This window comes from Camelus bactrianus, chromosome 7 (assembly GCF_048773025.1).
Source record: "Camelus bactrianus isolate YW-2024 breed Bactrian camel chromosome 7, ASM4877302v1, whole genome shotgun sequence".
Classification (NCBI taxonomy): Eukaryota; Metazoa; Chordata; class Mammalia; order Artiodactyla; family Camelidae; genus Camelus; species Camelus bactrianus.
Genome location: NC_133545.1, coordinates 1,389,679 through 1,417,072, shown reverse-complemented (window position 1 = coordinate 1,417,072; position 27,394 = coordinate 1,389,679). Strand labels below are relative to the sequence as shown.

At 43.1% G+C, this 27,394-nt stretch overlaps 1 protein-coding gene across 6 annotated transcripts in view; it reads right to left on the bottom strand.

The window, feature by feature from the left end:
• LMBR1 (limb development membrane protein 1) overlaps nucleotides 1-27,394 on the bottom strand; it is a 122,399-nt gene that overhangs the window by 30,757 nt on the left and 64,248 nt on the right. For all 6 annotated transcript variants that reach the window (XR_006727641.2, XM_074366654.1, XM_074366653.1 and 3 more), the window contains 5 exons: nucleotides 22,556-22,682; nucleotides 22,026-22,094; nucleotides 20,944-21,008; nucleotides 17,063-17,135; nucleotides 1,355-1,435 (listed from right to left, as the gene is read on the bottom strand). Coding sequence is in view for 5 of the 6 variants with exons in the window: in XM_074366654.1 (XP_074222755.1) it covers nucleotides 1,355-1,435; nucleotides 17,063-17,135; nucleotides 20,944-21,008; nucleotides 22,026-22,094; nucleotides 22,556-22,682 (415 nt within the window). In the remaining variant the exon portion in view is untranslated. The remainder of the gene's footprint in view (nucleotides 1-1,354; nucleotides 1,436-17,062; nucleotides 17,136-20,943; nucleotides 21,009-22,025; nucleotides 22,095-22,555; nucleotides 22,683-27,394) is intronic.

Here is a 27,394-nt window from a genome sequence, read left to right as displayed (position 1 = left end):
CCCAAGTCTGTGGGCAGAAGAAAATGACGCTAAAGCAAAGCTTGCAGCACACTCCACACTCAAGGTGGCCAGCGTTTGAGAGGCACTGGGCACAGAGGAAAGGTGAGTCCGACACTCAGCTACTTCCGCTGCCCAGCGTCAGGGCCGCAGAAGCTAAGAAGACGAGCAGAAGGCGGAGCAGGAGACAGAGAAGCAAAGCAAAGCTCTGTCAGGCTCAAGCTTCCCGAGAGGTAAAAATCAGAGTGCAGGGCTCATGAAGAAGATGGATCACAGAGACCACAAAACAGCCAGGCTCTCAGTCAGGATCAAGGAAAAGCTATACCCAAGGAGGAAGGCCAACCTCGAAACAGACAAGCCCTCGTCAAGACCAAATCCTGGTCCCGAATGACCTCAAGCCCCGACAGATTAGACTGATCCGTCCCTACACTAACTGCCCACCAGAAGCAAAAGGAAATCCTCTCAAAAACAAAACATCATCCAGAGTGTCCACAATTTTTGTACGAGAAACGTCTGACATTCGATCCAACATCATCAGGAGACTGGACAAAGGAAAAGGAGACAACAGAAACGGACTTGCAGTGGATCTGGATATTGGACCTAACTGAAAGAGACCTTAAAACAACGGATTAAAATGTTCAAGTAAACAAAATGGCAAACGTCACAATTTGAATCTAGAAAAGTAATCAAATGGAAATTCAAGAACTGAAAAAACACTAACTAAAATTCAGAGTTCAACACATAGTTTTGACAACAGTTATGACTTAGCTGAAGAGTGAAAGAGAGATGGAGGAAAGATCGGTAGAAATATCACAGACTGAAGCACATACAAAAGGAGAGAAAATATATAGGGAAACATATAAGAGTTAAAAGATCCAGCATATGTGTAACTGGAGCCTGAGGAAATAAAAGAGAATGAGCAGAAGCAATATTGGATGAGATAATGGCCAACAATTTCCCAAATGGATGAAAGACATTAAGCCATACACCCATGAGGTGTCACAGATCTCAAAAAAGGATAAATACAAAGAAAAAGACATTAAAAGATAAGAACAGAAGACTACTTTATTAGAAGTAATGCAAGTGAAAAGATGGTGGAGTGACATTTCTGAAAATCAGCATCTCTGAAAAGTCATTCTGTACACATACAAAAAAACACAACAGAAAAAGTAAATATATATGTACTTATCCTCTCCCCAAACTAAAAGACATCCTTTACTAAACGGCTTTGGACAGACTGAAAAGTTTATAACATAAACTAGAGATTTCATAATTTTTAAAAATATTTCAGACTACAGTAAAGTCTTTAATAAGAAACCAAGACCAATACATAAGGCAAGGGAAAAAAGCACAATACCTAATTTTGTCTTAAGAGTCTTCACATTTTCAAGTTCTTGTTCCAACTCCATCATATTGTATTCCACTGACGAAGACAGTCCTACCAAAAGCAAAAATATGTTAGAACTGTAACAACAGAACCCCAGAACAGGCAGCCCTCTCATGTAATGAAAATACAAAATAACACACTGCAAGTCCTGATCTCTGAAAATGAGAACAAAGGCTGCTGTGATTCACAGAAAAGTGCATCCACTTCTTTACCCCTTAAAACTTTCAAGTTCTTGCTGATTAAACACTACATGTTTCTTAGAAAATTTCTTATTTTGGTAAAATTCTTACTTGATCTATTATTAATTTTTTTATTATTTACAAAAGTATCATGTGCTTATTATTAAAAGTGAAAGAAAATCAAGATCTCCTCTTCCCCAGCCCAGCCCCTCTCCCTGAAGTGGCGACTGTCAGCAGCATGGCTGGTGCATTCTTCAGCTTCCTGCACACACTCAGACACGCATATACACCACAGTTAAGGCTTTAATACATATTTCATAGAATGGGTCAAACCAGACATTATTTCACCACTCACCTTCCTAGTTAGTATGTTCACGTTGACATGACAGATAGTCCCAACTTCTACAGCTAAATAATAATTCCAGAGTATGAATGTACTTCAATTTTATTCAGATTTATTCCATTTATATTAAGATTTTCCTCAATTTTTTGCCACTATAAACATTTTTCTCTGCACACCGAGTACATTCTGGTTCTATTACTGCTGTAGGACAGATTCCCAAAATTCAGACTGCTGAGCCAAAGGATATGAGCATTTACAGTATTAAGAGATATTTAAAGGCTACTTCTCCCCAAATATTGTGATTTCTTCTAATACATTATTGTAATAATTTACATTTCTATCAACACTTTATTATAAAATATGCTTGATGTCAGATGGTTTGGCCTGACTGCAGGCTAACTAAGCTCTCTGCAGGCACCTCAGGTAGACCAGGCTAAGCGATGGTGCTCAGGAGCTCAGGAGGATTAAGTGCATTTTGGCTTACGGTATTTTCAATTTACGATGGGTTTACCAGAACGTAACCGTGTTGTAAGTCAAGGGAGATCTGTATTTTCCAATCTCTTCCCTGGCACTGGACATTATAACTCTTGAATTTTTGCCAGTATAATGGGTAAAAAATGTTTTCGTATTATTACTTTAATATGCATACCATATTCAAATTTTCTGCTTATTTCTCCAATGGTTTATATATCTCTGTATTCTATTTCATCTGTTAAGTTCTGAAATGGACAAATTAAAATTCCCCACTACAACTGTACTTTGATCAGTTTTTTCTCAGTTTTTAAGAATGTTTTCATTATGTGCTTGTACTTGTTTGCTAAGATTTTTTTAAATTGAAGTATATTTGATTTACAATGTTGTGTTAGTTTCAGGTGTACAGCAAAGTGATTCAGTTATACACACACAAATACATACATATTCTTTTTCAGATTATTTTCCATCATAGGTTATTACAAGATACTGAACACAGTTCCCTGTGCTGCACAGTAGGTCCTGTCCGCTAAGATCTGGGACCCTTTAAGACTGTGACATGTTCCTTGCGGACCTCACTGTCTTAAATGCTTTTCTCTGTTTTCACCTTCTCCTTCCTTCATCATCGTATTGGTAACTTTGGTTAGACCGACATTCAATGTCTACATTATTACAATACAAACTCTATTATTCACCGCTCACCTGTGTAATAAACTGCGATGGGCTTTCCTTTCTTCAGTAACATTCTTCTTCCCACTCTTAAGAACTAACCTTTGGCTTTCATTTACTTAGTTTTTTATGCTCTTAACTTTCCTTTCAAATGTCTTTATTTCAGTATCTTGCAAAGAAAAGGTAAATGGGAGGAAATTTTTTTGAAACTATACAAGTCTGAATATTAAAGTTTTATTAAATATAAATTATTTTTTATATTTAAAAAATATAAATGAGGAATGAAAAGGTGTGTGGTCTACAGAGATTAAATCCTCATCTTCCATAGCTGGAAGGTTAACAGTTAATACTTAAAGCTGGAAAATCAAGAAATAGAAGGGAACCTTCTTATTCAGTGCTTACCAGTTCATCATTATTTACTAGTTAGGTCAAAACTAATTATTCCTCCAAACCGTGAAGTCACTGCTCCACTGTCCTCCAGCTTCCAGTCTTGACTTCCTCCTCCTGTGCCCGCGCGCGCGCTGCTTCTCCTTGTCCCCAGAGCTGTGGAAGGCCTGTGCCCCGGGCTGGGGAGTCGTCCATGTTGCACGCTGGGCCCTGGGTGAGCACTTTCAGTCTCCACGTTCACGTCCTTTAGAGCTGAGAGATCTTCTTGATTTGTCATTTCTCCCATCCCATTTTCTCTCCTCTTCCATTTGCAAGTCCTATTAGTCGTATGGTAGATTTTCTGAACTGGGTCTCTAATATTCTTAACTCTTCCCTATTTTTGTCATTTTGACCTATTTTCTTGATCTTCCAATGTTTTAGATATATTATCATTTCTAAATTTCAAGAAGCCCTTTCTGTTCACTAGCTCATCCATTTTATGGAATCCTTGTCCTTCTCAGGGACGTTCCTACCCTGTGCATATTCTGTCTCCCCCTGGTGTGTGTTTGTTTGTTTGTTTGCTTTGGCCTCTGCTTTCACAGCCGAGGTCTTCCTCTTAAGTCTGGTAAGTCTTAGTTGTCTGTTCGTACTTGCGAAGGAAGCAAGAAAAATGATGATTTGAAACTCTAAGATAGCATGGGTGGCACCGTTGGGTCATCCTGGTGGGTTTTTCATGGACACCCAGTTGCCAGGAGGCTGTGAGGCTTCCCTCCTGGGCTGGACAGATCGCTGGGGGAGACTCTTCCGTCTCTCCCTTGGGGCAGGAAAGCTTGGCTGCCCACGTAAAGGGAGGCGGGGGCCCACACACTCAGCCTGTGAGCACCCCTCCAGTTCCCAGCCCCCAACAGCCGCACCCAGGCCAGTCTCACTCTCCCTGAGAATAACCCCCCTCCTCTGCTGGAGCGGGGAGGAGGCGGTGGTCTGGGGCCCTGGGTGAAGGGAAATGATGTGGGGTCAAATCACTTCATAAGCAGACTTTTCCACCAGCCTCCTTAGCTTAACTCGTTCCACTTCAACCCCACTTTCATAGGTACCCACCCAGTGGTGCCACGTCTGGGGACTTTTGGGGATTCTGAGATATAAATCAAGCACAGATGGTTTAGTATTCAACTTCCTTGGGTCTGCTAAATTAGTTACTTCTAAAATTTTCTCAGGTCTGCTAAATTCCAAAAAAATTTTTGTGGTTTTCTTCTCTCAAGTTCTCCTTCTTTTTTAGGTTTATGTTCTCTAAAACCTCAGTGTTCTCATCTGTGAAATGGGGTGTATTATTAGGATGCTTTGTACTCAATCAGAAAACTCAACTCAAAGTAGCTTAAAAAATAAGGAAATAATTTCATGCAATTAGAAGATTACACACAGAATGGGCTTCAAATTGGGTTTTCCAGCAGCTCAACAGTGACATCCAGGGACTGAATCCTGCCATCCACAGGCTAGCTTATTACGAAGACTGGTGTTCTTTCTCCTTTCATGTAATCTCATAATCTCTGTTTATTTCATTTTGCTTTATTTTGCTTCTTTTCCCAGCAAGAGAAGTTTCTGTTTATTCTTCTTCCCCATGTTAATTTGACACTTCGTTGGTTACTTTCTCATTCTTAACACACATTCTCATAAGCGCACAGGAATATCTTACTAGGTAACTTCCCCACACCAGGGTGAAATGTTCACAAGGCTTTTCAAAGCCATGCTCTCATTGCTTTCCATCTTCCCTTCCTAAATTCTGGATTGTGTTGAGATTATTTTAAAAACATTTAGTTTGAGAGTACTACTAAATTTTTCCATTAGTATGGAAGCTTTCATATCCTTAACAACTAGAATGGGACCTAGCACAAATTAGTCACTAAATACACAGTTATAAAATGAATAAATTAATGAGTATCTTTTTGGGCCCTAATACATACATGACATCTTTGGAAATAAATGAGTTTTTAATTGCACTCTTCCCTGCCCTGCAAGACTACATCTTATTCAAACATCCTTAACAGGTTATGAACAGGAAGTTTGACGTTGCTCTCTCTCTCCTTTGTAAGTAACTTTTCTATGTAAAAACTTGTAAGTTTTTAAATTATTATCATTATTCTTGGAATTCATGAATCTTATAGGATAACTCTGGATCTTCCTGCTTAATAATCTTGCCTAGGTCTCCGTAACCTAATTTTTAAGGTACACTCAAGTCTCCCCTCAGCTCATTCATATTTTCTTCTATTATTTATTTACTTAAATTTCTCTCCTTTTCTTTTTTCTCCTTCTAGGTGGCTACTCTCTAGATTAGGTGTATCAGCTCTGTAGCCCAAGTTGATTGTTTCATCAGTGACTTCCTTCTCTTCGTACTTTTGTTCTGTGACATGAAATAGTTCTTCCACTTGATTCTACCAAAGGATTAATTCAATCTTCAGAAGAACTGTACTGTCCTTCTATTGCTGCTGTAACAAACGACCACAACTTAGTGGCTTAAAGCAACACAAACGTATTCTCTTACAGTTCTGGAGCTTGGAAGTTTAAAATCAAGGTGTCAGCAGACTGTTCCTTCTAGAGAATCGCAGGGAGAACCTGTTTGTCTTCCTGGCTCTAAGAGGCTGCCAGTACTCGCTGGCTCACGGTCCTCTGCTCAGGCCACTCCACCCTCTGCCACTGCCACATTTCCTTCTCTCACCCTCCTGCTGCATCTGCACTCACAACAACACTGTGGTGACGCTGGTCCTACCAGACCACGCAGGACAATCTCGAGACACCCCACCTAATCACACTGCCAAATCCCTTTGGCTAGGTGAGGGGACGTAGTTACAGGCCCTGGGGGTTGGGACTGGGACACCTTTGCGAGACCATTATTCTGTCTACCACAAGGACTATTTCATCTTTTGTCTACCAAATTTTACTTTTCCCATATTCTAGGCAGTCTTTTTTCTGCTCTAATTCTATCTCTTCGAAAATCTGTATTACTTTTGGGGGCTAAGTACAAACTCCTATTTGTCTCTCCCATTTATTAACTTCAGTAGGAATCACACATCCGAGATGCTCCGCCTTCATCATTCAGTCTTAAGCGAGTGGCACCTTTATCTGCTGCTACTGTTCCTTTCACACCTACTGAGAGCAGACAGTCCCTCACACAGTGACAAACATCTGGAGGGCCCAGCAATTTCCGCTCTTGGGGACTAGCGATGAACTGGCCAGGAGCACTGACTCAGGAGGAAGAGGACTCAGTGCTCTGGTGTCTCTCGAGATGCAAGCAATGCTCCTTTCTCCAAGGGAGAGAGGCCCAGGGGGATTCAGGCCAACAGCACAAGGCAGCAGGGTGCACATGCAATAAGGGGTTCAGTCAGAGGCCATTTTTCCCTAAGCCCTCTTCTGGAATCACAGAACTCCAGTCCTGCCCCAGGTTGCTACGGAAGGTAAGTTCTGCCCCCTCTACATTTCCTTTCCTCTCTGTCCACCAGTAAAGAGAGAGAAATCCAGCACGCTCTCTTCTGGAGAACCCGGGGTCTTAAAAGCACTGAAATGTTACATGCTATCTCCAGAGCTTGTGAGTTACATCATTTTATTTGTCAACATATAATATATAAGAGAATGGGGTTAAAGATAGTACAGAGGTATTCAGGTAGCATGACCCCAAACTACTAAACTTGGATTACAAATTTAGTTTAAAGTTTCTAGCAGCCAAAGCAAAAAGGGAAACATTCCCCAAAAGGGAATTAATAGGTTATTTCTGCATAACAAAGAGATTTACTGTAAGATGGCATAGCTTTGTAAGATTTTCAAGTGTCTTTGAATGTAACAGTCTTAGAGATAAATATATTTTACTTTTTATCCTATTTCTTTATAAATTATATGATGTGTATTTTTAGTTAATGCATTTAACTTCTATATCTGATAAATTTCAAATAAAATTCCAAAGTACATTTCATTCTCTACACTTGTAAAGAAAAGGATTATCCCAGTAACCAGTTCACTGCTAGAAAAAGTAATCTGATGAACATTCCGAATTTTGAAAGGGAACCAGAGTAGACAGAACTGCTGCTGCGAACTCACACCTAAGTGAAAAGACACAAATGCCCGCCTTGGAAGCGTGATGTTTACAAAGCTCAACAGGGGTGTCTAGACCAATCAATGTGTTACTTTCCAAAGGGGAATAACTAAGGTGGTATTTCTGAAATGCCGTATTTTATTTTGTGGTGACACAGTGCTAGGCACACAACAGGCAGCTAATAAACACTGCCTGACTTGCACTGAAATCAAGACTACATTCTTATTGTCCTCAAAGAAATCATGCTTTTATTAAAGGACTAGATTCATCTGGAATAACACAATTTTCAAAGACACCACCATCCTTTACTATGTATCTCGTCACCTAAGTGAGAAAAGTAAGCTTGTCTGGGCAGAATATTCCACTATACACGGCTGGAAGCAAATGATGGCCACTGTAAGGAATCTTGACACACTGCAAACAAATGCTGGAATGCCACACAAATTTAAGTTGCACCTACAGAATCATCAAAAACATCCTGAAGAACAGTATCATCATTACTTTATTTCGAAATGAATCTAAAATGTTCAAGTCAGCATTGTCTAGTCAATAAGTCAAATTGGCAGACAAAACCTGTTTGGGCTAGTCATGAAAAAGAAAAAGGGATTCTCCAAGAAAACCACAAAGCAGCTCATTTAAGGTCAATTTAACGGTATTATTCCGTTTTCCTTCCAGCCTCGACATAAGATTTCACTACCTCAAAGGAAACTGTAAGAGTATCTATTTGCATTCCCCTTAGGTGATTGGCAGTTCACCACCAATTAGTTCAGAATCACCCTGTTACTAGCATGCAATAAAAACAACACCTTTCATCTTTCTCACACAGGTAAGAGCCCCTTCAGAGCCAATAACTTTGATCAAATGAGCATTTTTGATCCTGCCCCACCCGCCTCTTCGGATTCAGGAAAACTAGTAGCTGAAGGCAACTTTTCCCAGCTTTATACTTAAGCTGAAAAACTAGTTTGGAATTGAAAATACTTTGCTTCCAAGATTCCCCAGAGCCCAGCACTTCTTTAATAATCAGGCCGTCCTTACGCCTTCTCTTAATACATAGGACTGACGTTCATTCATACCTTAAAGGGCAGACACTAATCATTCAGCATAAAATATATAATGTTGTATTTTGAAAAACAAATACAAATCTCCAACTGGGTATACAAACAATTCAAGTAACATTAAGCAATAAAACAATCTCCCTAAACAACTCAGTGTCCTCAACTTAGTCTCAATGAAGACTGGTGGGAAATAGATACCTCTAGTATAAACAGTGTGTTTTCACTTAATTTTTAAATTTAGCACATAGCTAAGAGAAAGCTGATTTGAAAACCTATTATCTAAGTAATTCTTTAAAATTCTGATTACACTTGCTACTTTAAATTGACCAAAGCTATCTCTGTCATCGAGAATGTGAGGTCAGGCAAGTGCCCGTAATCATCTCTAGCCACTCAGGCAAACAATCCGGTCACTAAAGCTCAAGACCCCTAACAATTCACAGGATGGACGGTCCCCACCCTCCGAGCAAGTGCCAGTCGCCATGAGGCCACTGACGGCTAGACGGAGCCCAGGGAGCTTCTCAAGGCTGAAGCCCGCACACGAAATCTCTAAAGCACCCACCCGGGTGTGAACAAACACTGCTGCTGTCTGTGGAGGAGACAGACAGCCCACAAGCTCAGGAACTCAGTTCTGTTTCTGCCCCATCGCAATGCCGACAGTTGTTACACTAATAGTTCCTGTTTACTTCTGACAGATCCACAAAGACGTGGGTAGTCACAGAACGAAGGAATATGAGGCTTTTGCTATCCAAGACAAATTTGAAAATGCAAAATACACTCATTATAATTGACCACAAGCAAGACAGGGAATACTACACAGTCAGCTTTAGAAACAGCACATGAAGCTGTATGTAACTAAAGTAATGGTTTGGCCTTTTTTTTCTACTTTAGCTGTAAGTTATTGGTAGATTTTAAGGTAGATAAGATGTTATGATTCTACTCCCGGGGACACCTTCATCCACAGGTGTGTGGCTGCACAAGTAACACATATGCATTAAACTCACCTTCTGCTAACAAACCTGGATCATCTACACAGAGCAATCTCTCCCTCCAAATTTCAGAGAACATATGACACCTGATCTGTAGTCTACAGTTTGTTATTCGTAAGTATTCCTTACCTACTAATACTGCATATTAGCTTGTATCTCTTCAGTCACCTCATTTCCTCTCTTCATCTTCTCATTATTTGGGCCACATTTTATAGTCATAAAAGTGATTATATGGCCCAAGAAGCTGAATAAATTGTAACAAGGTGTCTCTCACACCTTGTTGGTATCTTATTAGAAGAAATCACTTCATCACTGTTACCAGTAGAATTCATATTCTTTTCTGCTAGCTCATGATGTTAAGATATCACTAAATACCTTCTTCTGTCACAGTGCTGCCAAGAAAAGGGTCGTGCAGTGCCGACCGTCTTGGCTATGCATGTTCTTGATGATAGCTGACACTTGCTTCCACCTTTGGCCTGTCCAAGCCCAAACGTTTCTCAAAGTGGCCCAGAGTCTGACAAATCTGAGACGGCCTCACGTTAGTGACATAACCAACAGTAAATCGTATTCTTAGAATAACCGTTGCTAGACTACGGGAAAATGCCTAGGCAAAGTCAAGATGAAAGCAACGCAGGGGACGTAAGATAAAAACCAACGCGAGCTCCGTTACGCTGTTCAGGGTGTTACTACGCGAAAGCAACCACGCAGCTAATCGCCCTGCCCGGGACGACGGGAACCCTCCGACAGGATGCCACCCCGCCAAGACCAGCACAGCAGGGTGCCGCCCTAAACGTGGCATCACCATAGGGCTGCCTGGCAATCTGAGCTTGGTTACAAACAGCAAGACTCAAGGACTGATGGCGACAGAACGCTTCGGGCAGGTCACTAAGCTCCATGGAAAAGTGGGATGTGTTGTTTACTTCAATCCTTTACCTTTCAGAATACAAAGGTGTTGCAACGGGCACGCAGCAAAAATGAAACAAGTCCATCTTCCGTGCTCTTAAGAATAAAGAATTCTACAAACTGCAACAGAAAAGCTTTAAAAAACATTAGAATGAAGCAGGGAAGTAACTGCTGCCAAAAGCGATAGACTAACTTCTTGTGTGAAGATGAAAACAGGACCCACCAAAACTGAATTGAATCATTAAGTTCAAAGGCTGTAATATTTTTAAATAAATTACATTAAAAGAACTGTGAGGGTTTTGAACTTAAACAACAAAAAATAATTCCTATTCATTATGGCACTTCTAAAGTTACCCAGTACAGCCATAGGCTATACACACACGAAAGCTAATTATTTCAGTTAATGTTGTTGCACCACCTAGACATTTAAACACGCTAATGATATATGCATCTTAATCCTGGGGAGGAATCACGAAAGATTTCCTACCACGATTAATGCAATGGGACTTCCTGCTGGGCTAGTCTTCGGGGGTCCTGGAGCAGAAGTGGCTCGTGATTGCTCATACTTCATGGCTTAACAACAGGGGAAATCACCAGACTTCTGCTTCTCCACCACCCAGCACACACAGCCCTCCAGCCCCTCAACCCTGGCTCGACTCCAGAGGTCTCTGCTGGGCTTTCCTAAATACTCTTTCCACGCGACTGTCTTTGATCCTATCACCAAATTTTACTCCTTCCTTCTTCAGTCGATGGTAAAACGACAGCTCTCCACTGTGCATGGTTTTTTATCCAACCATTTACACACGCAACAAATGCTTACTACCAACCCACCATGTGCCTAGCAACGTCAGAGGATCAGGAAGAAAACAAGCAACAATCCCTGCCCTGCAACAATCCCTGCCCTGCAGCATTCCTGTTCGAGGTGGAAAAGTGGGCAATACATGAAAAGTGAAACAGTATGTCAGCGAGTGGAAATAATAAAGCAGGAACCAGGGGGGCAAGTGCCGGGTGAGGTGGGCCTGCAGTGTTAAATCACAGCCCCAGGGACAACCCGCCGAGGAGGGGACCGGCGGGTGAGGACCTGAAGGCAGGAGGCAGAGGCAGGACAGGCGCGTGAGGGGAGAACAGCAAGGAGCCTGCAGGGGAGGAAGTCAGACGTGCAGGAGGCACAGAGGGGAGCCTCTGGAAGGACCCCGGCTTTTGTTCTTGTGGAAACAGGACGCCACTGGAGGATACTGAGCAAACAAGTCAGGTCTGACTCACATGTTCAAGTGCTCTCTCTGACTTTCAAGACCAAAGACAGATGCATGGAGGCCAACAGGAAACTACAAAATCTAACCAAGAGGTGACTGTTACTCAGACCAGAGTGGTGACAGTTCAAGTGGGGAGGCATGGTCAGATGCTGGAGATACTCAGGAGCTAAAGCCAGCAGCCTGGCTGAAGAAATCCACACAGGAATTAAGAGAAAGAGACTCAAAGGCATCGGCCTGAGCACTGGAAGAATGAGTCTGCCGCCAAAAGGGACGCGGGATGGGGCCCCTGACACAGCAGCAGGATGAGTGGATTCGGGACGAGATCCATTCTAGGTGCTGACTAGACACGCCAGCAGGAGCGCGGCAGACGGCGGGAGGGTGGCAGTACATGGGTGGTGGCTACAGCTGAGCAGCCAGAAGACAGAACCGGAGGAGGCACGAGGCGTGCCAGTGTGAAGAAGCAGTGGGCACGGAGAAAAGCCAGCCAAGCGGACTGAGAAGGAGCAACCCGCCAAGCAGAAGGACAAAGGAAGTGCAGTGAACTGAAAACCAAGCGGAATACAAATATCTCAAGGGGAAAGGAGTGTAGATGAGGACTATGAGGTCACGGCCAACCTGATGACAGTATCTCGGGAGAGTCACGGAGGCAAGGACGAGCTCAAAGCCAAAGCGAAGCACAGAAAGGACACCAGCGAGAGTACAACCCTGGTGGGTTCTGCTCTAAAGGGAGGAAGCAATGAGGCAGCAAGCTGGTAGGTGGTCAGGACAGACTGACTCGTTTTCCTTCCTTTGGATGAAACGAAGATGTGTCATCTAAGGCAAGTCAAGGAAAGTTTTAACCTGAAAGTTCTCTCTGTCCTCAGGCCTCCTCTCCCCCCTCACCGGGCACCGTGCATCCACGCTGCACACCGACCAAACCTCCCCATCGACAGAAACACCTGCTCAGCTGTAAACAGCAACACCCTCTTGGCACCAATAAGACAGCTCCGCAGGAGATAACCCTCCTTCCTAACCTGGTAAGGGGCCACGATGACCCACTAACCACTACTCACTCCGTAGGTCTGGGATGTATGAACTGTCAATAATACCTCATTTAACGTACAGCCCTCTGTCTCAAAAATGTATATAACTGTGCTTTGACCTCTAATGGGAGGAGTGGTCCTCGGAGCTACCCGAGAGGCTATTCCCAGGTTATAAGTCGCAATTTGGTTGGAATAAAACTTTCCATTTCTTTCTTAGATCAGCTGATTAGTTTTTTGTCGACCCCGCCTTCCTTCCTCTCTTTCCTTCATACTTTCATTCTGTTGAGAAGACTCACTGTACTTCTCTAGCTGACGGAAGGGATCCAGCAGGTGAGAAGTGATTCTCCATGAGAGATGGTAGAATGGCTGAAGGTCTGTCGTGGAACTGGTGAGAAGGGACAGAACCCAGTGTGGCAGGGGAGGGGACCTCAACCAGAAGCAGGGACAGTCCAGCCAGAGGTTAAGGAGAAAAGGCAGCCCAAGCAGGGGCAGCTGCATGGAGGTGAATCAACACAAAGGAAAAAGCTTGAGAACATCTTTGTCATAATTGCTTCTATTTTCTTAAGAAAACAGGAAGCAAAGCTATCAGCTGAGAGTGACAGTGAAGAAGGTTCGAGAAAAGAGAAGCTCTAACAGACATCCAGGAGAATGTAGGTCACACATGTCAAGCGAGGCCGGGCAGTCATGGTCAGGTGGCTGGACAGAGGTGAGTGCAGGGGACGCCCAGGGTTGGATACAAGCAAGGCTGGGTGAGCGTGGCCAGGCACGAGGGCAGTACGGTGAGAGGGAAAGGGACCGGGAGTGCGCGCAAGGGACAGACGGTAACACCGGCCCAGGAATTTAAAGTGTGACGAAGCAAGAGTATGAAGGAAATGCAAGAGGAAAGGCAGTGAAAAGTTATTAGGATAAACAAATGGCACGTTAAGTCTCAATACTGAAGAGCTGCGGGGAGTGAGCGGGAAAAATCAGAGATGGAGAGGGGGATGACTGATCTGAGATTATGCAGAACTCAAGTTGCTGCTAATGATGAGGCCTGAGCTACAGCCGCAGCAGTAACAGCTGGGGGAGATCACCAGGAGAGGTCAGCGAGCTCCCCAGACTGCCAGGTCACCACAGGGACCCTGAAACCACTGAGAACTTCGACAGGTGTTGCAGCAGAGAGGATGATCACAAATGCGGACATAAAACCACATCCCCCACGAAGGAGCAGGAAGAGCCTGGAGGGGACAGGAACTGGAAAGGGGATAAGAAATCCATCAGGTCAAGGTCTAAAGACAGGAGATTCAATGTGCCTGAAAGAGAACAAGAGGACCCCACCCAAACTCCAGGAGGAGTAGAAAGGGATGAGGGAAAACAGAGCTCCTACCCAAGGTGGGCGGGGTGGGGTGGGGTGGTGGTGGTTCCAGAAGAGCCAGGGGTGCTGGGAGAACCAAGGTTCTTCAGTGGGAAACTGGGCCAGAATTGGGACACGGGGAACAGAGAGCCCACGATGCAAAGACCTGGGTATTCTGGGCTCCTCAGCTGGCTGTCGAAAGGGGAAGAGGGCAAAATGAAGCCATTATTCCTGAGAGGCTCAAGTGCTGGGGCGGGAGGGGGCAGGGAGCTCTGGGGACGTCACCTGACTCCTGCCACGGTGATGTGAGCGCCAGGGACTGGTGGTCTCAACCGGACGCAGGGCTCGGGCTCCCTCCCGCTCCAGGAACACGTTCAGCTCCTTCCCTCTAGTGCTTTTCTTCAAGTCTTTCAGTGCTGGATACAATCTCCACAGATTCTCATCCTTTCTCTTCCTCTTCTTCAGTTAACTTGTCTATGATCTTGAGACTCAGGTTCTAAATTCAACTACACGATGGCTGGTGCTTAGAAGAAGATGTGCAGCAAACAGAAAAGGGAGAAGAAAGAGTGGAGCAGACTGGTAACACAATGGCTTCTTGAGGACACTGCCTTACACTGTAACAGCATGCAGGCGCGCTTTATTTCGTTACTGTACTTCATGAAATAACAGTAATATTAACGAGAACAAACCCTCCAGCACCATTAAGTATCAGCCAGGAACAATGGAGAAGTCACAGGCAGGACTCCACCGAAAGCTACACTGACAGCTCAAACACCAGGCGTGACAATGCAACTCCAGCAATACGGGAACTACCACAAGCCGTCTCATCTTCCAGGAAAAAAGCAGTGTTACTCCTCCAGCAAAGCACCTCTTCGTATGCAGTGCCATGATTTCCAGATAACTGCAGAGCTGGGCTCAGAGCAGACCATGCAGATGCCTCCAGAGAGTCACGTGACAGGCGTCACAGCCCACACGGACCAAGAAAGCTCACTCCCTGTACCATCATGTACCATCAGCAAAACACCACCACACATTCCGGAGTAAATCACCGCTATCATCTGCATTTAAAAAAAAAAAATCTTTCATTCTAGTCAGTCTGCAATTTTTTTAATAGCCCAGAGTAAAAAAATTCAAACTGCATTTCAAAAAATAATGTAAAATATAAAATAACTGTTACAGCAAAACATAGTGGACAAAATACTCAATGAAATAAAACCCAGGGGATGATTTCCATTACTAACCCCCCATGATTTACACTTCCTTAAAAAACAGCAAGCCACACAGCACTGCTTTGTCCCAGCTTGTACCCCCTCTGCACACACTGATAAATGTCCTCTGCTGAAGCTCACAGTCCTAGTCTGCATTAGTCAGAATGTTCCGTTGGCCGTGGGAGCCTTTATGTGACAAGCCTATCATTTTGCACGCGGACCAGCCCATGGTGCTACCAGAGCAGCACGGCTCACCAGAACGGCAGGAAATAAAATGACACTCAGCGCCAGTTATCATGCCATCCTTAATCCTCTCCAAACCACATTTCTGTGCTAGTCGGGGTGTTTTGTTTAGTTTGGCTTGGCCTCATTTTATGATACTTTAGACTTCTGGCAAGTATTTCCTCTTCAATTTTTTTAGATACAACAAATCACTTTTGATTTGAGGAGCCAGAGGACCTAGAAAGATTCTGGAGGGACTTTTGTCCCACTGTGGAAGGGCAAAGTGAGAAAAGGCTGTATTTTGGGGTCTGTCTTGATGAGACTTCATTGAAAGTCTTTAATTCATAGGGCACTATATTTTACCCTTCCTAGACGGCAGCCTCCTGGCTGTAAGATGGAAGAGTATACACCTAGGCTGAAGCATTACCCCCTCTGCAGGAGGCAGCCGGACACCTATTCTCTATGATTCAGGTATGTTTATCACACAACAGCATGATTACTTAAATATGACACATTCGTTGTAATATTTGCTACTTTAATGAAGTATTATAAAGCTGACAATATTGATTAAATTTTTAATTCCTAAATTAAATAGGTTTAGATATTTAGATGTTAAAGTAGCTTTCATAAAGCTAGAAAGATAAAAGATACATGCAGTTCCAGTCTAAAAGTTACTAGCATCAACGTGTACAGTACTAACTGACAGGAATTCTCTAGAATAGATACAATGTGAAGTTCTTTGATCTAAGAACAAAGCTCTAAATGTTATCAACGCTTTTGGGTTGATGATTTAAATTCACTATTTGTAACTGAAGAAAGTAGGTATATTTCTTCCTATTTCTCAATATTTCAGAGTTAAAGTAACCTTCCATTTTATACCTTGACGGTAGGTTTTTAACATTAAAAAAAAAAAGTTTGTAGGAGAAAAGAGTGCAGGGTAAATATCACTTATATAAAATGTTTAAAAATTTACTATGTCATTTCTCTTTTAATTTAATTTAAATTTAAACTGTCATTACTCTTTTCTTCATTGATTCACCATTGGAACCCAAAAATGATCAGTAATTAAAAATTAAATTTTAAAATCTTTCACATGCTTACTCTGTTATCACCTGAAAATGAACAGCACCCTCAGGTAACAACAGAGTTCCTAAGTACAACAGAGTCTAACTTGGCACCTTGGTGTAAGAGAAACACTGCTTTCTACCATAAATTTGAGACCTCAGGAGAGAAATAAAGTTGAGAGAATATAGTCACTAAGATAACATGCAAATCTGCAAAACCTCAGTAACTACAAGTAATAATGCCTAAAATAAACTAACGGAAGGATACTTCTTAGTGGCCAGTGTCTTGGAACTGAACTGATGCTGCCAGATTACAGCTAATTTCAGTCAGGGAGAGACGGGAACTTTACCAAAGAGCCACTGGTCCTCGGCAAAACTTTCTTCCCCCAGGAAGGTTACATATCACTCTTACGTCTTGACCCCATGGAACAGCACAAGGTACTGAGAAGCCTGTATTTCTCCTCTCAATTATCTGTCTTTTTTAAATTAAATAATTTTTATCCTGGTCATTTAGACATATACGCACCATTTAGTCGTCTCTGGAGTGCTTCTTCCTCTAGGGTAATCATATAAATTTGTTCATCCAGGTCTTCGAGAATCTAAATTTAAAGATCAACTGCTGAATAATACATTACAAAAATAGTGATAGTGAGAATATTGAAAGCTACTTGGCTAATAATTTAGAGAACCATTCAAGTTACTAGGAATCTGAAATAAAAATGCTCAAACTAATCTATTTGCAAATTAAGTAGAAATTTCTTAGCATATAACTAAATACATCATAAGCTGAGTATCTACGTACATACAAATTGGATTTTTTTCAGGCTATCAAAGGGTTAAAGAAAGAACTCTGCAACTCTCTCAACGGCAAACCAATGTATGAATTCTAAACATCCGAAAAGCTAAATACAGTAATCTCTCTTTATGCCCAAGCCGATATTTTAGAGCTGGAAGGAACAGATCACCCAGTCCAACACTGGTTTCTCATCCATACTAACCTGCAGAATGTTTAAAATAAGAAATCCAAAAACTAAATCACTACCATCAATACTTTCCATTTATATCATCTTTATATACTAAAAAGTTCCCAGAAATATTAACACTGGAATTACCAAAATCATCCCATAGAAAGAACCCTGGAGAAAGAGTCTGCTGACAAACACACCATTCACTGCTGTAACACAAACACTCCTGAAAAAACAACCAAAAAGCCACCGATCAATAACCAATTACATGGAATGCGATCTGCACTGTCTTTAAAACTGATGAACCCTAAAACCTGTCTAAGTCCAGCTTTATCAATACAGCTGTCCTTCGTGAGACAGCCCTAAGTATCCTTCAGCCCTGGAAAGAAATGTGGAAGGGGCCCAGAGCTGATACTAACGTCCTGTTACCATTCAACCCAGAACTACCCATCCTCCGCAAAACAGCACACTGTGAGGAACTGATAGACAAAACAGAAGGATGGAAACCCTGTATATGTTATCCTTCCAGCTCCGTAATGAGGCATTTTCAGAAAAAGGAGTCTCACTCATGCAACCCCTATTAGGTATCAAATTTTTGGAATTTATATAAAATTTATTTAAAGTGATCCAATAATTCCCAGTATTTCAACAAATACTGATAATCTCCTATGACCTAGAGCTGAAAACAAAATAAAATAATAGAATAAGAATAAATAAAAACACACAAAAAAATAATTACATACAAGGCCCGTCCTGTGAGCAGGGTGGGGGGCTGGGAAGAAAGCCTCCAGCGGGGCCCCAGGGAGGGCCGCCCCGCGTGGGAGAGAACAGGGCCCATCGCGAGCCTCGGCTGGGGGCGGGGGGCGGGGCCGAGTCGCCCGAGACAGACTCTGCGCAGGAGGAAAGCGGGGACCTCGCCTTTGTGGGCCATGGTCCGAAGCTCCTTCCCCATCAGTGTCCTCACCACTTTCTAGTGTTTGGATCACAACTGCCAGTTTTTACGTTCCTCAAGGTCCAACACATACAAAAGGATTTCCTCTTGCTGTGCAAACCGCCCAATAATGACTCACCACCGCAGGGACGTGTTGGTGTGAGTGAGCGAGTGAGTGAGGAGCGCACAGACGCTCCTGCTCAGGGCTTCGTGCATCACCCCTTGTCTCTGCAGAGACCCTGTGAAGCACAGACTGCCCTCAACCCAGCCTTGTAAATGCCAAGAAAGGTCCGGCAGAGGAAAGTTACCTGCTGGCCATGCCTGTGCTCTTGGCCACTCTCGGCTGATGGACCTGAATATGGGCCAGACACAGTCCTTGATCTCAAACAGCTTATATTCTAGTGTCCAGGAGAGATACAACGAATCCAAAAGAATAATAACTATAGGATTGCAATCAATGTCAAAGCTGAAGTTAAAATGTTACAAAAGTTGCAGAGGCAGAAAGATTCCCAACTTCTATTTGGGAAGAAAAACGTTTAGGCAAATGTTTTTGATGGTAGTGGCATCTTACTTGCAGCTTTATTTACCAAAAAGAGGAAAGGCATTTCAATCAAAGAAAATGACAAGCAAAACATACAGGTGGAAAGGTACAGAGTACACTCAGCAGTGAAGTGGCTCAATATCTCTGGAGGAGGACACACTGGTCCAGAGCCCAGGCTCTGAAAACAGCCTCTGGGTTCAAACCTGGCCTCATCCTCTCATGTCTGTGATCTTGGACAAGTTACATGAGCTCCCTGAATCGCAGATAATTCAACCATAAATAAGAACACCATCACCTAACTTATGGGTTTGTCATCAGGATTCAATAAAATTATACGTGTAAATAAAGTACTTAGCACAAGCATACAGCATACACTCAATTACTGAATAAATAACCATTATTATTGGATGTTAGCAACAAGAAAAGAGGCAAAGATAACCAAGTCTTAAAGATCTTGTTAATAACAGATAAGTTTGGGAGAAAAGCTTGGGGAGGGAGAGAAAGAAGTCATTTGGCTTTTGCATGCATGTTGAGTTTTCAGTTCCTCAGGGAATTGCGGCACTTAAAGTACACTGTCGTTTGTTTTCACTGTCTTCTCTCTAGCAGTAGACATTTAGAAGTGATGTGCAAGTGGCAGAGGTGGTCAGGAAGACAGAGCAGAGCAACTTTAGACCAAGGACAGAACTGTAAACATCTGCCTATTTTAGGGGGCAGAAAATGGAAACACAGAGACAAACAAACAAACAAAAAATCCAGAGGATTAAGAAGAAATTAAATGAATACAGTGTCACAAAACCTCCTTAAGAGGGGAGTAAATTTCAAGATTTAATAGCAATGTGTGTATTACATTTGAGTGTGTTCATATTTATACAGCAGATAAAACATCCATTTAATTTAAAAAGAAAATATTTTTTAAAACTTTCAAAATTTAGCATTTACTAAAAGAATGTCTACTACGAAATTTCTTAGTTTTTCCCCTTGATGAATCACCCTGATAGGGAAGACCAACATGTAATCATAACAACTTAATAAGCACCACCAGTGACAGACCAACAAAGGGGAATATGAGAAATGCAGAGAAAGGAGCTTAATTATTTTGGCTTAAAGGAGAAATGAGGCAAGGTTCACAGACAGGTAGTGAACACAGCTGATAGCAGAGCTGGGCCTTCAGGAGGCTGTCAGGTGGCTGAAGCAGGTAAGAAGCACTGGCGGGAGACAGACGCTGGATGTGCCTGGGTAAGGAGTGCAGCCAGCTGTCTCTGAGCACAGCAAGTCAGTAGTGGGACTGACTGGAATCAGAGTCAATGGGGAGGGGGAGAGGGGTAAATTCAGTGTGGGACAGGTTGTGAGAGGCCTTATAACACGTGAACAGTTTAGACATGAGTTTCTAGGCAATGAGGTTCCATAAACATAATGTGACAAATTCCCCAGATACAGGTAAGAATTATTTTCATATTACTAAATATTTGACAAAATAACTAGAGGCCAAAGTAACTTAGGGACAAATCATCAAAACTACTACCAAGTGAAAATTATTTTAAAATGAATATACAATATTTCTGAGATTAAAGAGAAAGGTAAAATTCAATTAATCAAGATGTAAGATACAGATGAATTTTCAGAAAAATAACTGCTTTGTAAATCAAAGAATATGTATGGTAAACCTTGAAACATAATAAAGTTATTACTATTTGATATACAATAATGGATGCCTAAAATACTGTAAATTTCTGTAAATTTTGTCTTAAAATTTGCTAGAAGAATTTTTACTTGAATGCCTATAGTTAGCATTTTAAGAGCAAAAACAAATTTGGTTTCCAAAGATGAAAAAGATGAAAATAAAAACTAACCATTTGGATCATAAACACACAAAATTCTTGTGCTTCTGAATGTCAGTTGAGAACCTAACAGATGTTCACATGTAAAAATGTTTATGTAACAAACAAAGTGATGTGCCACGACATACTTACTGCTGGCTTCACCAAGAGCTGCCCCATTACTGTGAACATGCGGGAGAGGCCAACTGGAGTGCACACTGCAGAATGAGATCACCAACAGAGACATTTACTTCAGAGTCAGACAAACCACTAGTCTGAAAAACAAAGCAAACTCAAAGGCTACTGCCGTAAGAAAACGCTTGTTTCAAATCTAGGGTCTCTCCCTGTTTTGGCAGAGGACTCTTCAGCGTCACCATTAAAGGAGCCAGAGGGCTGGTGTGCGGAGGACGGGCTTTCTGGTATTTAAGGAAAGATGCATGGAGACTAAAAGGAGGCATGGGACATGCAAGACTTTAGTAGCTGAATAATAATAAGTATTTTCACTTAAAATAAATTAAAGAAAACCAAATAGAGAACAGACTAAATTTCAAGTACTAATTGAACTGAGTACCAGACAAGAATATCTGAAAGTGACAACTATAATTTCAAATCTTTTTAACCCGCATTTATCTGCTTATAACATCTGAGATATGTTCTGATACCTCAAGTAAAACTGAAAAAGTTTTGGAAAACAAAAAAAGACATACAGAATTCTACCATTACCGTTCAAAAGCAGAAGCTAGTATTGTGACAGTGGGCACGTGTGCATGCATGCATGCATATCTGCCTCTCTCGCCTCTCTCTCTCCATCTCTCCCCCCACCATCTCTCCCCTTCACCATCTCTCCCTCTCACGATCTCTCTCTCCATCTCTCCCTCTCACCATCTCTCTCTCCATCTCTCCCCCCACCATCTCTCCCCACATCTCTCCCCCCACCATCTTTCCCCTCATCATCTCTCCATCTCTCCCCCGACCATATCTCTCTCTATCCCGCCTCCCCCTCTCTCTTTCCAACTCTGTGGAAGAGGCTTTCCTTAGAGATAAACTAAACTATCTTATTATTTCAAGGTTTCAATTTACCAAAATTTACCTTGAACATAAAAAAAAAGTTAGGGGACAGCTTTTAAACAAATCTCCAAGCTATTAAGGAATCTCATCAGAAAGCTTCCCCATAATTTTCTAGAACACAGAACAACTCTACTTTGCCATCAATACTATGCCAGAAATATACTCACAGAGAAGTAACAAACACCCCATCAATGATATACAGGAGTACAAATAAGGTAGGTAGAACTCCCAGAGATCTATTAAAAATGTAAATATATTTTAGTACATCCAAAATACTGTACATTAAGATAGAGACTGACTATACATTAATGTATAGTAAACATCATAATTGCCTGAGTCTACTAAACCATATAATTTCTAAATTGTACAATAAAAAGATCTAAACTAGAAGAACAGGAAATAACCCTTTTACAAAACCTGTTTGGAGGGAGAAAATCAGCCTCCATGGAATTTTAAGAACAGAAACCAATTAACCGAAGGGAAAAAAAAGTCTGAAAAGTTGCTTGCTTTTTTTGCATGCACGAAACACACAAACATTCATCTCTTTTCTTAAACATGTCTAAAGTCTTTTTAATTTTGTAAATTAACAAGGATAACCATACAAAACATTATTAAAATGTTCTAAAAAGTGCATGTGTAATTATACCCCATACCAGAGTCACCACTAGAGAAACTGATTTAAACAGGGTGATGGTACCATATAAAGACTCCATACTGGCAGCGTCATTGTCAACGAGGGCAGAGGCCACCCACACCATCCCAAGAATAAGCAAGGCAAGAAGAATAAGCATGACCAGGGTTTCTAAAATTCGGGCTCGGATTCCCTGAAAAATAAAGACATAATTTTAATGTTTTATTTCATCTCATGAGCAATTAGGTCTCTGTCTATATGAAAGCATAAAAATCCTTTAGAAGGGGAGGAAATTTATATTTATTAGCAGGACAAAAAACACTAAATGTTTACAGTTTGTAATGTTTAGACTGACTTTTGTTTTCAAAATTATGTAAAATACCATCAAGCTTTGAAGAAAGTACCAAAAATTCATAAAAACATCTTGCAGAACTATTTTAAACAATTAATTACTTTCCTAACACTTTCCACCAAGACTGCAGATTAACAAATTTTCACCTGTGACTCTAATCAAGGGACTAGAAGGCTAAGCAAGGCACACTGCCAAAGGGCGGCGGGACCGCCCCGACCTGGGGAGGGCACAGAGCCCGTGCGGAGCGGTGCCCCGCAGCCGCCGGGGCCCCTTAGTGCGCGGTCCGAGAACTTCTCCAGGTAACCCAGCGCTGGAAACCGCGCAGATCAACCAAGTATCAGCCCCTTCTCCACTTTAGATAGAATTTTCATTAAATCCGTGAGGCTCGACTACAATGAGGAAAGATTATGTACAATTCTGTTTTAAATATAAAACAAATTCTGCCCTCAGGACAAAACTAGAGACCAGACTTCAACTTGAAACCTACCGAACAAGGCAAAAATAAAAACAAAAACGAAACTTTCTCATATTCCTGAAAAGTCACCAAAAGATTGAATCTGTACCTAAATGTAAAGATTCATGTTGATAATTTCTACTGTAATGCACGAATTTACAACATCTAACACAACAAACAAAATTGTAAGTATATCCACATTTCCCAATAAATCAAGTGATCTTTCTTTCCAAATTAAAAAGTTTAAAGACATGAGTTATAAATAAAAATCTAAAACATACACTTATTTCAATTTTGCCCTTAATATTATATTCTAATTTCTGAACGAAAGAAATGGGTTGCACTAAATCACAGCACCCCAGTTCCTCAAATTCAATAGGAAAGGCACTGTCCTAAAACCACAGCCAAGCGGACCCAGCCCTAAATGGTGACTCAGGGTTGAAGTGGCCATTTCTGACCACTGGGCAGCCCTTGGCAGGTTAACATGTGTCCTCAAAAGTGAGAGTCAGTGCCCCGTACGTGCTCACAGCCAGGGATGCCGGCAAGCCAGAGACAACAGCCGGTACTCACCTAACACGTGGATCTCCCAGGAGCCATTACTCATGTGAGACGGAGCAGCCACGAGGCACACGGCTGAAAACACAGCGCCACCTCCCTGAGCAACTCTCCGAACCCGCACTTCCCAACTTTCACACTGCCTGGGAGGCTCCACCAAACACCACCACCTCTTAACACTGACTCTTCTTCTTTTCCTTTCTGAGCAAGAACCTTTTAGTTACATTAAACATTACCTGAAAAGCTTGTAAGTAAAACAGAAAGAGCGGGCTCTCAAGTGTATGACACCCTCTCAGCTTTGTCTTTTCCTGCCTCTGAGTCCCGCCTGCCCACAAGCAGCCCATCGGAACCCTCGAGCTCTGAGACACCGCCAAAATCTGAAGGGCGATGTGCGAGCGCAACAGTGTGCCGTGTATTATACGAACAGGCGCGCTGCTGGGACCCACCTGAGACCTGATGTCCCAAACACCTGCGTTTTGCTACCACGTGTCGTAACTATTACATGAAGCAACGATAATAATGTAACAATAAGTGTTACAATGATAATAAATTTGGGGACAAGCTCACCAATAGGAGTCACACACTTCCGCTGATATCCTGGTAAGCAATGTTTCCCGGCAGTTACATTTCTTTTCCTCTAGACGGCTACTCCGCGTCGGAAGGCAGTGCCCCCCCCACCCCGGGTGGCCTCACCAGTGGAGGCAGGGGCAGCCCTTTTCCGGACTGTCTTTTCAAGGAGATCTATGCAGCAAACAGCCTTGGAAGACAGGGACGGTGTCTCAGAAGCAGAAGCAGGTCTGCAGACCGCACGATATGGAAGCCAAGGTCCCCCACGGCTTGCTTGCAGCCCATTACGCTGAAGTGGGCTCCCTGAACAGCGGGCTCTCTCAGCTGCGACACCAGCCCACCCTGGGCCAGCTTCCACCTGGGCCGCACCGACCCCAAGGGGCTGGGGTCCTGGGGAGCTGACAGGAACCGGAGGCTCCTGCGCTTGCACGCCGAGTGATGGAGCCCTCAGTCTCTGACCCAGGAGTCTCATGTCTACAACCAGCACCCACAGGTCTGGCAGATGCAAGTACTGGGACACGTTCCGCTCAGCTCTGGGCGACAAGAGTGGAAAGCTCACACGGCTTTCTGGGAAGAGCAAACCAAGGCCCACACAGGTTGGGTTCAGGGCTGGAAGAAGCCCCCCTGGGCCTGGCAGCGAGCCCCCTCACCCGGGCTGCAGGCAGGCAGGAGATGTGCCAGGGCAGAGCTGTGACAGGGCGTGGGACCGCCCTCCAGCCAAGCAAAAGCAGGAAGGCGTTTTTTGTGACAGTGGAGCCACGAGTCCCGCACAGCCAGCTCCTGTGCTATCTAGGACTATGGTTATGAGCAACTCTTTCTCTTGTATACTTCGTGCTTTGTTATATTTTCCCAATTTTCTACAGTGGATGTGTATGAAGTAAGCAATATAAAAACAAACTAATGTTGCTTTTAATTTTCAATTTTTTTCTTAAAATGACAAACATCCAAGAGTTTGGCACCCGTAAGAATGGCTTTTTTAAAATCTCCAAGCTCAGTTTACGAGACAGACAGTATAATAAGCTAGTTAAGAGCCCCGACTCTAGGAGCAGACTGCTTGAGTCCAAATCCTGTTTCTGTCATGGACCAACTGGTGTTGGTAGCTCTGGGCAAATGACTAAACACCACTGTGCCTCAGTTTCCTCCTTTGTAGAATGAGTTTATTAATAACACCCCTACCTCATGGGGTTGTCGTAAGGACCAAATGAGTTAATATATGCAACATGCTGAGCTCAATGTCTGGTGCTTAGTGAGGGTAACTGTAATAGTGCAAATCGTTGCCTTTGTGTTTGGAATCTCCAAGGCTTGGAAATTCACATATCATTTGTGTTTCTCAATTAATTTTATACCATCTTCTAATATCAGCTTGTCACTCTTCCCATCTTTGCCACCTACCACGTAAAGACCAAGAAGATATAACCCCATCTTTCTTGATGATATGAGCACCCAGTTCGTAACAAGTTCTCATATCTCCTGCCACCCTGAGTTCCAGACAAACTCCTAATGAGCCCGACCTTCAATCTACTACGTCCTCCTGCACAGGGACGGACCGGACCCACCGTCTCCCAGGCCCACCTCTGAGACCTCATGCTGGGAGCTGCTCCCTCAGCCCACAACTTCCCGGCTTCCTCTGACCTTTCCGCCTCTAACCGAGCTCTGTCTTGTCATTATCTCCTCCCTTGAACCTCTCTGCCCTCCAGTCAGTCTTGTTTTTACTTGCCTAAGCCCTATGGTGAACTGCAATATTCTAATCCTGATTCAGTATCAGTAATATTCCAGTATTCCTGGTCCCTTTAACTTCCACCACCAGCTTAACGCCACTGGTCGCTCACTCCAAATTCTCAGCACTGTTGAAGAAATGTACAAAACCACGAGAAGTTTTGCTCCTACATCCTAAAGCGGGCCTTCAGTGCCACACGGCGATCCTTATACTGATCTCCGCTGACTACGATTCCCTCTGAGGCCTGGACGTGTTTTCCATTCTCCTTGATCCCAATCTCATGCCTGAGTTCTTCCACGACCGCCGACCTGACCTCTCCCTCAGTGAGACAGAGCCAGGCAGCCTGCGGTCCCCACAGTGCCCTTCCCCCAGCCCTGGGTCTCTCTGTATCCATTCACAGTTCTCTCAGTCTGTGAAGGTCCCGTTTCTCCCGTGGCTCAGTCTTAGACGTTCGTCCTTTCGCAGGCTGTATCAGTGCTTCTTGAACGTCAGCATGCAATGGACTTAGCAGGGGCTTGTCAGTTCCTGAGTACCAGCCCAAAGGGGCACTCGGTCAATTCTGATGAAGATGGTCCACCAGACAGACTGCTCTCTTCTTCCCTAGATGGTCTTGACTCCTCATGTGGCCAACGACTCTCAAGTTTACACCTTTAGTCCAAATCTCGCCACTGAGGCCAAGATCCATATTCCCCAACAGCTATCTCCCCCTTAGATATCACAGGTACCTTAAAATGAATACTAAAATCAAACTTGGGGTGGGGGTTATAGCTCAGTGGTGGAGCATGCGCTTGGCAAGCACAAGGCCCTGGGTTCAATCCCCAGTGCCTCTGGTAAGGGGAAAAATTTTTTTTTTTAATCTAATTCATTATTTCATCCCCTACACCTGCTCCTCCTCAATAAATGGCACCATTATTCACTTTGTTGGTTTTGCCAGACACTGTGGAAATATTCTCATCAGCCCTTCCCTGCTACACCTACCCCTCCCCAAAACACACACACACATCCCGGACCCTGGTCCTGTCAAACACCAAGCCCTTTCGATTCCCCCAAGTCATCACAACTCTAGTTCACCCCCTTCCCTTTCCACTGCCGCCCGCTGTGCCCACCTGGCCTGGGCGACCCCCAGCCTCCCAGCTAGTAGTCCTCCGCACCCCTCCCTTTCTGACCTGCCACCCACATCGCAGTGAGCATGTGGTCTCCTCAAAATGCAAATTTGATCACGTCACTCTGTCACACCTTGCTAACAGAGGTACAGGCCTG